General features: G+C 45.8%; 1 protein-coding gene across 1 annotated transcript in view; it reads right to left on the reverse strand.

Moving 5' to 3' along the window:
* Positions 1-9351, reverse strand: part of HSPA9 (heat shock protein family A (Hsp70) member 9) — a 28611-nt gene extending 19260 nt beyond the window's left edge. The window contains exons 1-2 of the mRNA XM_077266084.1: positions 8848-9351; positions 4653-4711 (exon numbers count right to left, since the gene is read on the reverse strand). Of these exons, the coding sequence (XP_077122199.1) occupies positions 4653-4711; positions 8848-8913 (125 nt within the window). The 5' untranslated portion in view covers positions 8914-9351. The remainder of the gene's footprint in view (positions 1-4652; positions 4712-8847) is intronic.
* Between the last annotated feature and the right edge of the window lie 4824 nt (positions 9352-14175).

Raw genomic sequence — 14175 nt, forward strand, 5'->3', positions numbered from 1 at the left:
GCCCAAACAGTGGTTTACCCCCACATATGAGGTATCAGCGTACTCAGGACAAATTGGACAACGTTCGTGGTCCAGTTTCCCTTTTTTACCCTTGGGAATATAAAAAAAAAAATTGCTGCTAAAAGATCATTTTTGTGACTAAAAAGTTAAATGTTCATTTTTTCCTTCCATGTTGCTTCTGCTGCTGGGAAACACCTGAAGGGTTAATAAACTTCTTGAATGTGGTTTTGAGCACCTTGAGGGGTGCAGTTTTTAGAATGTTGTCACTTTTGGGTATTTTCAGCCATATAGAACCCTCAAACTGACTTCAAATGTGAGGTGGTCCCTAAAAAAAATGGTTTTGTAAATTATGTTGTAAAAATGAAAAATCACTGGTCAAATTTTAACCCTTGTAACTTCCTAGCAAAAAAAAAATTTTGTTTCCAAAATTGTGCTGATGTAAAGTAGACATGTAGGAAATGTTATTTATTAACTATTTGGTGTCACATAACTCTCTGGTTTAACAGAATAAAAAATTTGAAAATTGCGACATTTTCAAAATTTTCGCCAAATTTCCGTTTTTTTCACAAATAAACTCAGAAATTATCGACCTAAAGTTACCACTAACATGAAGCCCAATATGTCACGAAAAAACAATCTCAGAACCGCTAGGATCCCTTGAAGCGTTCCCGAGTTATTACCTCATAAAGGGACACTGGTCAGAATTGCAAAAAACTGCCAGGTCATTAAGGTCAAAATAGGCTGGGTCATGAAGGGGTTAAAAATAATAATAATAAAAAACCCTCATTATATTCTCACCATTCGGCGCCTTTCCCACTCCATGCAACGGCTACGTCCTCATCTAGCGAGACCGCAATGCATTCTTAGGACCGGAGCGTCGCTAGGAGCATCGCTAAACGCCTGGCCTGGCCCCGGGGGCCGCCGGAAGGTAAGTATATAACGTTTGTGTGGTGTTTTTTTTTTTTTTAACAGGGATACGGTGCCCACATTGCCATATACTACGTGGGCTGTGCAATATACGTGGCTGTGCTATATACTGCGCTATATCTCTCTGCTGTATCTGTGCATAATGAATCATGGTATGTGTTAGAGGGGGGCCCACTGAGACTTTCACCTGTGGCAGGCCCTGGCTTCACTGATTGGTCACGCCTGACCAATCAGCGACAGGCGCAGTCAGGCCGCGAATTGGCGCTGAATTTGAACCATGCTTCGCTAATTGGTCACGCCCAGCCGGCCGAATCCTGTGTATTCATTGTATTATTCTGAAAACTTCATAAATAAATTACATACATATTCTAGAATACCCGATGAGTTAGAATCGGGCCACCATCTAGTTTTGAATAAATCCCCAACAGTGTCACCAGCAAAGCACCCCCACACCATCACTCCTCCTCCATGCTTCATGGTGGGAACCAGGCATGTAGAGTTCATCCGTTCACCTTTTCTGCGTCGCACAAAGACACGGTGGTGGGAACCAAAGATCACAAATTTGGACTCATCAGACCAAAGCACAGATTTCCACTGGTCTAATGTCCATTCCTTGTGTTCTTTAGACCAACAAGTCTCTTCTGCTTGTTGCCTGTGCTTAGCAATGGTTTCCTAGCAGCTATTTTACCATGAAGGCCTGCTGCACAAAGTCTCTTAGGCTTCTTTCACACTTCAGTTTTTTGGCGTCAGTCACTTCCGACATAATGACGGATCGACGGATCCGTCACAATAGTTGAAAAAACGGATGTAACGGATCCGTTTTTTTGACGGATCCGTTACTCGGGGGTTGTATATACTTTTTGGAGCATGCGCAATTGAAAAAAATTGAAAAAACGGATTGGGGCGACGGATCCGCCGAAATGATGGTCGCGACGGATCCGTCGCCCATAGGGGGCCATTCTATGAAATGACGGACGCGACGGATCCGTCGCGATCCGCCATTTCAACGCAGACAAAAAACGATGCAATGACCGTCAATGTCTAGATGACGTCCGCCAAATTTTGACGGATCCGTCGCATGACGGATGGAACGGACGACCATCCGTCACAATCTGTCGCTAATGCAAGTCTATGGGGAAAAAAACGGATCCGTCGAAAAAAAAACCAGATCCGTTTTGAGGAAAATGGCGGATTTAGACTGACGCCAAACAACTGAAGTGTGAAAGAGGCCTTAAAGGGAACCTGTCACCCCCCCCCCCCCAGTCGTTTCAAACTAAAAGAGCCACCTTGTGCAGCAGTAATGCTGCATTCTGACAAGGTGGCTCTTTTAGTTCTGGGTGCTGTAACTTGAGAAATAATCAGTTTTATAATTTGTCTGAAGTACCTGGTCCTCAGTTAAGTGGGCCGGCGTTTCCCCCCTGCTTCAGACAGCACACTGCTGTCACTCAAATCTTCCTGGCGCCGCCTCCTCGCCGCTGTTTTCAAAAGTAGCCGGCGCCTGCGGTCTTTTCCCCTGCCTGGTGCAGGCGCAGTGAGCGCTGGCCATATTTGCTCATATGCAGCCCAGCTGACTGCGCCTGCGCGGCCACCCTGCCTGTGATTCCCAGCCCCGCAATGTGAATAAATCATAAGTCACTGCGGGGCTGGGATTCACAGGCAGGGCGGCCGCACAGGCGCAGTCAGCTGGGCTGCATATGAGGAAAGATGGCCAGCGCTCACTGCGCCTGCACCAGGCAGGGGAAAAGAGCGCAGGCGCCGGCTACTTTTGAAAACAGCGATGAGGAGGAGGCGGCGCCCAGCGCCAAGAAGATGTGAGTGACAGCAGTGTGCTGTCTGAAGCAGGGGGGAAACGCCGGCCCACTTGACTGAGGACCAGGTACTTCAGACAAATTATAAAACTGATTATTTCTCAAGTTACAGCACCCAGAACTAAAAGAGCCACCTTGTCAGAATGCAGCATTACTGCTGCACAAGGTGGCTCTTTTAGTTTGAAACGACTGGAGGGGGGGGGGTGACAGGTTCCTTTTAACAGTTGTTGTAGAGATGTGTCTGCTGCTAGAACTCTGTGTGACATTGTAGGTGGCAGTGTCAGCACATTTATTATGAGTACTGGTTAGTATACATCTCTTTATGCACTAGCACTATGCACTTTCTAAATTATTCTTACAGTTGATTGATTAATTTTTCTTTGGTATAATTATTAAATTGCACCTTTTTTATTCTTGTCCCACTTGGGATATATACCAATTTGATATCATAGCGGACTACCAAGTACTTAATGTCATAAAAGTAACATTTGTTATGGATTTTTATATATATATTGTTTTTGAGTGCTATCAACTGCCCCTCTTGTTTTTAAATATTTTTGTGTATTGCCTTATTGGTGTTAAATAAAATATTCATAAATTTTATATGATTCTTCTTTAATTATTTCAAGTAGCTTTTTTGTTGTATAATCTGTGTGACATTGACCTGGTCTCTAATCTGAGCTGCTGTTAACCTGCGATTTCTGAGGCTGGTGACTCAGATAAACTTATCCTCAGAAGCAGAGGTGACTCTTGGTCTTCCTTTCCTGGGGCGGTCCTCATGTGAGCCTGTTTCTTTGTAGAGCTTGATGGTTTTTGCCACTGCACTTGGGGACACTTTCAAAGTTTTCCCAATTTTTCGGACTGACTGACCTTCATTTCTTAAAGTAATGATGACCACTCGTTTTTCTTTACTTGGCTGCTTTTTTCTTGCCAGAATACAAATTCTAACAGTCTATTCAGTAGGACTATCAGCTGTGTATCCACCAGACTTCTGCACAACACAACTGATGGTCCCTACCCCATTTATAAGGCAAGAAATCCCACTTATTAAACCAGACTGGGAACACCTGTGAAGTGAAAACCATTCCCGGCGACTACCTCTTGAAGCTCACCAAGAGAATGCCAAGATTGTGCAAAGCAGTCATCAAAGTAAAAGGTGGCTACTTTGAAGAACCTAAAATATAAGACATTTTCAGCTGTTTCACACTTTTTGTTTAAGTATATAATTCCACATGTGTTAATTCAAAGTTTTGATGCCTTCAGTGTGAATTTACAATTTTCAGAGTCATGAAAACACAGAAAAAATCTTTAAATGAGAAGGTGTGTCCAAACATTTGGTCCGTACTAATATATATATATATATATATATATATATATATATATATATATATATATATATATATATATATATATATATATATATATATATATATATATATATATACGCATACATACATACATACATGCATACATACACTACCTGTGACCGCTCTGTGCTGGCAAGGAACTGTGCCGGGCACAACAAGTGGGTAGGTAGCAAAAAGTTGTGTTTTTGTTTGTTTTTTTGTTTTACAAAGTCCCAGGTATCTCCTTTAAACATAGCATGTTCTGATGTCCTGGTCCATATGGGCCTGCTAGGGACACTGTATTACAACTACAAGAGCCATAGTCTATGGTGCTGGTTAGACTCTGTTGTACAGGGGTGGGTACTGTACCAGAAAGTGCCCAATTCTTACACCAAGACGTAATGAATTCACATTATATGGAAGAGGACAACAAACAAGAGTTATCAACACTATAGTGTTGTGGAATATGTCAGCGCTATAGAAATAAACATTAAAAAGGGCTTCATACAGATTAAAAAAAATATATATATAGTGCAAAGAAACCAAGAAAACCAGGTGATGAGCCACTTACGCATAGTTTCTCTTAGACGCCGCTCTAAGCAATTCTTCACTGAAGCCATTGAAGCAACCCTGGGAGGAGAAGTGAGACATTATATACAGATATTCAGCGAGTACATACAGAATGAGCCATGGTGACTGCACAGGCTACAGAAACATTGGGAAAATGGTGTCCTCGTCCTTCACCTACAATATATCAGATGTGACCCTGGGGACAAGCTAAGAGCACAGTAGAGCTGCAGCTAATGAAAGCTAAGGGTGCTGAAGGGAACAGACGTCATCAGTGGGGGCAGCCAACACTTCTCATACATACCACGTGGCATCACTGCTGTAGTGGGTAGCACGGGGGGGGCAAAGGGGCGATTGTCTTGGGCAAAAAATTCAATAAGAAAAAAGTGGCAGCAGCACAAAACATCTGGAGCAGTGCACATGCCCTGGACTTTTTGTTTGGGTACCTGATCTCCATTCTGATCGGTACTGGCATCAATACTGTCCGTCGCCAGGAGGAGCAGGGAGCCATAGCCTCGCTGTCCCTTTACTCTCTATCCTGCTGGCCGGCGTCCCGGCACACACAGAACCTCCACAGTATTGCAAGTCGGGGACTAAAGCGCTCGTTTGCTCAGATTAGGCAAGTATCAGCTCTTACTCTGTGTGTGCAGGCTGGCGGTTCTACTGTTGGAGTGAGCACAAAATTATTTTAGTGTGAATCTGTTGGAACAATCCACCCCTTCCTAAACTGTTTATATCTTTCAGAGAGCAACATGACCATATTACATCCATACCTTTACTGATGCAATCCTTTCTTCCCAAACTGAGATATGACTGTCATTCACATGCAAATGAGGAGTAAGTGCTCTGGGAGTGACTAGAGCACTTCCCAAGCCTCTGACTATATTCCCTTCCTCTTTGTCACCGACAGCTCACCGGCTTGCCAATAAAGAGGAAGGTGGGGAATAATGCCAGGAATGCAGCAGCTTGGCAAGTGCTCTGATCACACCTAGGGCACTTCAGCTGAATTTGCATAGGACTTAAAACAGAGATTTTTTGGGGGGGGTTCAAGGAGAAATAGATTATTGGTAAAGGTGTGGATGACATTATGTCTGCATGACACGGCCATATAAAGCGGTTAGGGAGGAGACTTGTTCCTTTAAGGGACGCAATGTGTGTGTGTGTGTGACACTGGCACCCGACATTACATCACTGTGCACTGCCACATGGCATATCAGTCTGCCATGGTGGTGGATCTTTGAGAGGGCGCCCCCTGCAGCCTGTGCATTATGAAGGACCTTGAATGGGAGTAAACCTAAGTATCGGGTGAGTACTAGATTCTGTAATGTGTGAGGGCCCACACGATTACACCTAGAACCCACGTATACAGGAAAATGGCTGAGATCTCAATCTGCACAGGCGTGGCCTCCGGCGGCAGTTTTCCTAAAGACTCCGGAGGCAAGCGGCTTCAAGAAGATGGCCACAGGGTAACCGGTGATGCACTCTGCTCTGTTCGTCGTGGACACCGGGCAGTGACGTCACCACATTTCTGTCGCCGGCATCCAAAGGAAGAGACCCTGCTCCATGCTCTGCCTCACCGCCGACACCAGACCCGCAGCATCGCACCCCGGGACTGCAGCATTGCCCTACTTCACAACTGCCACTGACATCCTGAGGAAGGGACCATGCCTTCTGTGACGCCGCTGTACCACCGCCGGCCCTCAGGTAAGATACCTTAAATTCGGACAATAAGACGGACCCCCATCTTATAACAAAAAAATTTTCCTGTTCTTTTTCACCCAAAATTTGGGGTGCGTCTTATGGTCCAGTGCATCTTAGTGCGAAAAATATGGTATATAGAGAGCAGGGGACTTCACTTCTCAGTACATATATAGAGCGCAGGTGACCACACTGTAATTAGGGGGCCTCACTTCTCACAGTACATATATAGAGAGCAGGTGACCACACTGTAATTAGGGGGTCTCAGAGTGTGTATATATATATATATATATATATATATATATATATATATATATATATATATATATATATATATATATATATATATAGAGAGAGAGAGAGAGAGAGAGAGAGAGAGAGAGAGAGAGAGAGAGAGAGAGAGAGAGAGAGAGAGAGAGAGAGAGAGAGAGAGAGAGAGAGAGAGAGAGAGAGAGAGAGCGCACAGGTGACTGCACTGTAATTAGGGGGTCTCACTTCTCACAGTACATATATAGAGCACAGGTGACTGCACTGTAATTAGGGGGTCTCACTTCTCACAGTACATATAGAGCACAGGTGACTGCACTGTAATTAGGGGGTCTCACTTCTCACAGTACATATATAGAGCACAGGTGACTGCACTGTTATTAGGGGGTCTCACTTCTCACAGTACATATATAGAGCACAGGTGACTGCACTGTAATTAGGGGGTCTCACTTCTCACAGTACATATATAGAGCACAGGTGACTGCACTGTAATTAGGGGGTCTCACTTCTCACAGTACATATAGAGCACAGATGACTGCACTGTAATTAGGGGGTCTCACTTCTCACAGTAAATATATAGAGCACAGGTGACTGCACTGTAATTAGGGGGTCTCACTTCTCACAGTAAATATATAGAGCACAGGTGACTGCACTGTAATTAGGGGGTCTCACTTCTCACAGTAAATATATAGAGCACAGGTGACTGCACTGTAATTAGGGGGTCTCACTTCTCACAGTACATATATAGAGCACAGGTGACTGCACTGTAATTAGGGGGTCTCACTTCTCACAGTACATATATAGAGCACAGGTGACTGCACTGTAATTAGGGGGTCTCACTTCTCACAGTACATATATAGAGCACAGGTGACTGCACTGTAATTAGGGGGCCTCACTTCTCACAGTACATATATAGAGAGCAGGTGACCACACTGTAATTAGGGGGTCTCAGAGTGTGTGTGTGTATATATATATATATATATATATATATATATATATATATATATATATATATATATATATATATATAGAGAGAGAGAGAGAGAGAGAGAGATGACCACTAATTAGGGGGTCTCACTTCTCACAGTACATATAGAGCACAGGTGACTGCACTGTAATTAGGGGGTCTCACTTCTCACAGTACATATATAGAGCACAGGTGACTGCACTGTTATTAGGGGGTCTCACTTCTCACAGTACATATATAGAGCACAGGTGACTGCACTGTAATTAGGGGGTCTCACTTCTCACAGTACATATATAGAGCACAGGTGACTGCACTGTAATTAGGGGGTCTCACTTCTCACAGTACATATAGAGCACAGATGACTGCACTGTAATTAGGGGGTCTCACTTCTCACAGTAAATATATAGAGCACAGGTGACTGCACTGTAATTAGGGGGTCTCACTTCTCACAGTACATATATAGAGCACAGGTGACTGCACTGTAATTAGGGGGTCTCACTTCTCACAGTACATATAGAGCACAGGTGACTGCACTGTAATTAGGGGGCCTCACTTCTCACAGTACATATATAGAGCACAGGTGACTGCACTGTAATTAGGGGGTCTCACTTCTCACAGTACATATAGAGCACAGGTGACTGCACTGTAATTAGGGGGCCTCACTTCTCACAGTAAATATATAGAGCACAGGTGACTGCACTGTAATTAGGGGGTCTCACTTCTCACAGTAAATATATAGAGCACAGGTGACTGCACTGTAATTAGGGGGTCTCACTTCTCACAGTAAATATATAGAGCACAGGTGACTGCACTGTAATTAGGGGGTCTCACTTCTCACAGTAAATATATAGAGCACAGGTGACTGCACTGTAATTAGGGGGCCTCACTTCTCACAGTACATATAGAGCACAGATGACTGCACTGTAATTAGGGGGTCTCACTTTTCACATCGAGACACTAAACCACCTGCCATCTACATTTAATTAACAAGGAGTCCCCTCAATAATAAGAGCAGATATCTGCCAGTGCCACCCCTCCCCCCTCAAGTCAGGATGGTGCAATCCCATGACGTGGTGGTGTGTAACCTTGCAGTGAGGAGCCAAGGCCGGTCCATTGCATAGGGGGGTTCCTTCCATCAGTAGCCCCGTACAGGCTGTGCCCTCTGCTATAAACCCCACGGCTGATCGTCCCTCATACAGACACATGGAAGGTGACAGAGCACAGATGGCGCCTCCGTCACACGTGTGGCACCGAGCGGAGCACGTACCTTCCGGGCCTCGCTCCGCGGCACGCAGGACAGGAGGCGGCTGACGGTTCTGCTACCGCTCAGCATGATTGCGGGACAGATGGAGCGGGTGATACGCGGGGACGAGGCAGGAACAGACACCCGTCACAGTGCGCACTTCTAGAAGTATCCGACCACGTGGGAGTGACCTCAGAGTTCTGGCGACAGGGGCCGTCCTCGGGGCTCCGCCCTGTGCGCGTCACCACACGCCTGTCCATGGAGCGTCCGTATAACGAGGACACGGCGTCTACGGGGTTACCGGGCGAGAGAGAACGGGCTGTGCCGTACTGAGGGTGACGCCTGGAGCCAGTCAGATCCTGGAGACGCACCTAGTGCGGTCCGCCCGCCTCCGTATCAGCAGGCAGCACCGCGGACAGCCCGGCCGGGTCCTGCACAGGGCCTACCTGTCAAGGTTATCAGGGACAGGAAGTGAAAGGTTCTGCCGCAGCGCTAGTGTGGTGTGCGGGGATGCCGGCAGTGACGGTCCTGGCCGTGGCTGCCCCTAGTGGCTATACTGTGACCGCAGCACCGGGATCCTGCATTACAGGGTGGGCGTCCGACCCTGGGACCCGCGCTGCTCGGCACATGTGTGACCTCTGACCCATCCATCCCGTGTGGGCTGCCGAGCTCGGTGTTCACCCTGCGCCCCATACAGAACGGATGGAGCAGCGAGCAGCCATAGACCCCAGCAGTCCCAAACCCAGAGATCTGTACGTCCTCCAGCCTGGGTATACTCGGTCACCAGACAGCCCCTCTTACCTAGAGATCAGTGGCTGCAGCCGATCACTGGCCCCTGTTGGCATTGAGAACGCTGAGGCCAGTGATTGGCTGCAGCCGGCACGTAGATGGGAGCGATCGCTGCAGCCCAGTAACGCGCCTGAGATGACTGGACGTGCAGGCTTTTATTTTATACCATTTCCCCCTTTAGCCAAACATTGGAAACCCCATTACATTCCGGTAGACCTGCCAGATTTGGCAATGGCCTCATGTGGGGGCTCAGTACCCCCTATATCCCCTGTCCTGTGCTGGAAAGGTGCAGCTGATGTAGAAATCGGCCTCTGTAAGGGAATGATGCAATGGGCTGTAACTGGGGGGAGGGGAATATATAATGGAATCTTCTTCTAGCCCCCGCCCCTGTGGTGCTGATCACTTGGAGGTCGCTGCCAGGGTCGGCCCTGCAAGGTATAAAGTATAGAGTAGACCGGCATCGACATGTTGACGGATAGAGGTCAGAAAAATAAAGAACAAAGTTCAGATTAGTACACGATGCAGCACTTTGCAATGTGGAATAAAGGAAGGTTGGAGGGCAGCACTAAACAATGTGCTCGGGGGTCTCCATAAGCAGGTGAGTTATACTATGGAAGACACCCGAGCATGCCCACAGAATGGGAACACCCGGAACAGATGAAAAACATACTTTATTATCCCAAAAAATTCACACAATTTTGAACAGGACACGGCAACAACAGTGTTAAAAACATTTAAAGGGCACCTGTCACCCCGTTTTTTCAGTATGAGATAAAAATACCGTTAAATAGGGCCTGAGCTGTGCTGGACAATAGTGTATTTTTTGTCCCCTGATTCCCCACCTATGCTGCCGAAATACCTTGCTAAAGTCGCCGTTTTCGCCTGTCAATCACACTGGTCCGGTCAAATGGGCGTTGTGAAATCACTTTCTCCCCCCGCTCCTCGGCGTGTCTGACGTAAATAGATCTGTGAATACCACAGATCGTGCTCTTTTTTTTTCAGTTGCGAAGTGCATTCGGCTCTTGACTTCCGGGACACACAGGTTACAGTGATGAGCCGCGCATGCGCAGTGATGTAATGTATGCTATGCCCACAGTTGGGCAAAGCATAATGCGCAGGCGCGAGATTAGACTTTACTGCGCAGGCGCAAGACACTACGCCAACGCCGGGAAGATATTTCTTAGGGAAAAGCAAGAGGTGGGGGAGAAACAATGATTTCACAACGCCCATTTGACCTGACCAGCGTGATTGACAGGCGAAAATGGCGACTTTAGCAAGGTATTTTGGCAGGAAAGGTGGGTAATCAGGGGACAAAAAATACACTATTGTAAAGCACAGCTCAGGCCCTATTTAACGGTATTTTTATCTCATAATGAAAAAACGGGGACAGGTTCCCTTTAAAAACCATCCAAGATGCATGTGGTAGCCATGCCTTGTGGTAATGGCAATGACAACCCACAAAACGACCCCTCACAGCATAATGGTAGAATATGGCTCACAGAAAGGATAGGCACGGTCAAATAAACATGGAAAACCGGGCTTATTCCCAGGACCATATTGGAATAGAAAGGGGAGTTGCCATTCCTTTTCTGATAGTAAGGGTCCCTTTCCACTTGCGAGGAAAACGGACGAGTGCTATCCGATAAAAACTCGGATTGCACTCGGACCAATGTTATTTAATAGGTGTCTTTTCATTTGCGATTTTTTTTCTCAGCCGAAATCGGACTGAGAAAAATCTGGATTGGCTGAGAAAAAAATCGCACAGCACTCGCACCATGCAAGTTCTGTCCGATTTTTACACACCGGTGTCCTTTGAAAAGCCGGTAATTCAGCGCGGTGTACAGTAAAATCACACTGACAGGTTAGAATAGAGTAGATATATACACATAGAATCTACACTCACCGGCCACTTTATTAGGTACACCTGTCCAACTTCTTGTTAACACTTAATTTCTAATCAGCCAATCACATGGCGGCAACTCAGTGCATTTAGGCATGTAGACATGGTCAAGACAATCTCCTGCAGTTCAAACCGAGCATCAGTATGGGGAAGAAAGGTGATTTGAGTGCCTTTGAACGTGGCATGGTTGTTGGTGCCAGAAGGGCTGGTCTGAGTATTTCAGAAACTGCTGATCTACTGGGATTTTCACGCACAACCATCTCTAGGGTTTACAGAGAATGGTCCGAAAAAGAAAAAAAATCCAGTGAGCGGCAGTTCTGTGGGCGGAAATGCCTTGTTGATGCCAGAGGTCAGAGGAGAATGGGCAGACTGGTTCGAGCTGATAGAAAGGCAACAGTGACTCAAATCGCCACCCGTTACAACCAAGGTAGGCCTAAGAGCATCTCTGAACGCACAGTGCGTCGAACTTTGAGGCAGATGGGCTACAGCAGCAGAAGACCACACCGGGTACCACTCCTTTCAGCTAAGAACAGGAAACTGAGGCTACAATTTGTACAAGCTCATCGAAATTGGACAGTAGAAGATTGGAAAAACGTTGCTTGGTCTGATGAGTCTCGATTTCTGCTGCGACATTCAGATGGTAGGGTCAGAATTTGGCGTAAACAACATGAAAGCATGGATCCATCCTGCCTTGTATGGAGCATCTTTGGGATGTGCAGCCGACAAATCTGCGGCAACTGTGTGATGCCATCATGTCAATATGGACCAAAATCTCTGAGGAATGCTTCCAGCACCTTGTTGAATCTATGCCATGAAGAATTGAGGCAGTTCTGAAGGCAAAAGGGGGTCCAACCCGTTACTAGCATGGTGTACCTAATAAAGTGGCCGGTGAGTGTATATATATAATTGTCTAAGGGTTTTTCTGTCTGTCTGTCTGTCCTGGAAATCCCGCGTCTCTGATTGGTCGAGGCCGCCAGGCCTCGACCAATCAGCGACGGGCACAGCATGGCGACGATGGTGTCATAAAGGTTGCCTCGACCAATCAGCGACGGGCACAGTCTGCCGCGAATTCTGGAATCATCATTGTCCATATACTACGGGGACATGCATATTCTAGAATACCCGATGAGTTAGAATCGGGCCACAATCTAGTGTGTATATATACATATATATATATGTCAGTGAGATACCTATATATGTATATTTATAATTTAATGCAGCGCTAGATAGCATAAAAGCCGCTAATTCAATTGCCGGCTTTTCATTTCTCCTTCACAAACCCGACAGGATATGAGACATGGTTTACATACAGTAAACCATCTCATATCCCTTCTTTTATTACATATTCCTCTTCACTAATGTAACAAGTGTCTGTGTGTCAAATTGTGGTCTCTAGCTATGAAATTAAAGGGTTAAATCGCGGGAAAAATTGGCGTGGGCTCCCGCGCAATTTTCTCCGCCAGAGTGGTAAAGCCGGTGACTGAGGGCAGATATTAATAGCCTAGAGAGGGTCCATGGTTATTGGCCCCCACCGGCTACAAACATCTGCCCCCAGCCACCCCAGAAAAGGCACATCTGTAAGATACGCCTATTCTGGCACTTGGCCTCTCTCTTCCCACTCCCGTGTAGTGGTGGGATATGGGGTAATGAAGGGTTAATGCCACCTTGCTATTGTAAGGTGACATTAAGCCAGATTAATAATGGAGAGGCGTCAATTATGACACCTATCCATTATTAATCCAATTGTATGAAATGGTTAAAAAACAACAGGCACATTATTACAAAGTATTTTAATGAAATAAACACACAGGTTGTTGTAATATTTTATTGCTCTCTCAATCCACCTGAAGACCATCGTTCTGTAACAAATTAAAAATAATAAATCAACAATATACATACCTTCCGTAGATCTGTGACGTCCCACGATGTAAATCCATCTGAAGGGGTTAAAATATTTTACAGGCAGGAGCTCTGTTATAATGCAGTTGTGCTCCTGCCTGTAAACCCCGGGGAATGAAGGTAATGTAGGTCAATGACCTATAGTTACCTTCAGTCGCGGTGAGGCGCCCTCTGCTGGATGTCCTCATATGAACTCGAGCGTGGGAACTTTTACCAGGCTCCAGTTCATGAGGACATCCAGCAGAGGGCGCCTCACCGCAACTCAAGGTAATTCCTGGTCTCCCTGCATTTCATTCATTCGCTGGGGTTTTTACACACAGGAGCACAATTGCATTAGCAGAGCTCCTGGGTGTAAAATGATTTAACCCCTTCAGATGGATTTACTTCGTGGGACTGACGGAACGACGGAAGGTATGGGATATTGTTTATTTTTTATTTTTACTTTGTTACAGAACGATGGTCTTCAGATGGATTAAGAGAATAATAAAATATTACAACAACATGTGTCTTTATTTCATTAAAATACTTTGTAATAATGTGTGTGTTTTTTAACCCTTTCATACAATTGGATTAATAATGGATAGGTGGCATAATTGACGCCTCTCCATTATTAATCTGGCTTAATGTCACCTTACAATAGCAAGGTGACATTAACCCTTCATTACCCCATATCCCACCGCTACACGGGAGTGGGAAGAGAGAGGCCAAGTGCCAGAATAGGCGCATCTTGCAGATGTGCCTTTTCTGGGGTGGCTGGGGGCAGA

This window comes from Ranitomeya variabilis, chromosome 5 (assembly GCF_051348905.1).
Source record: "Ranitomeya variabilis isolate aRanVar5 chromosome 5, aRanVar5.hap1, whole genome shotgun sequence".
NCBI lineage: Eukaryota > Metazoa > Chordata > Amphibia > Anura > Dendrobatidae > Ranitomeya > Ranitomeya variabilis.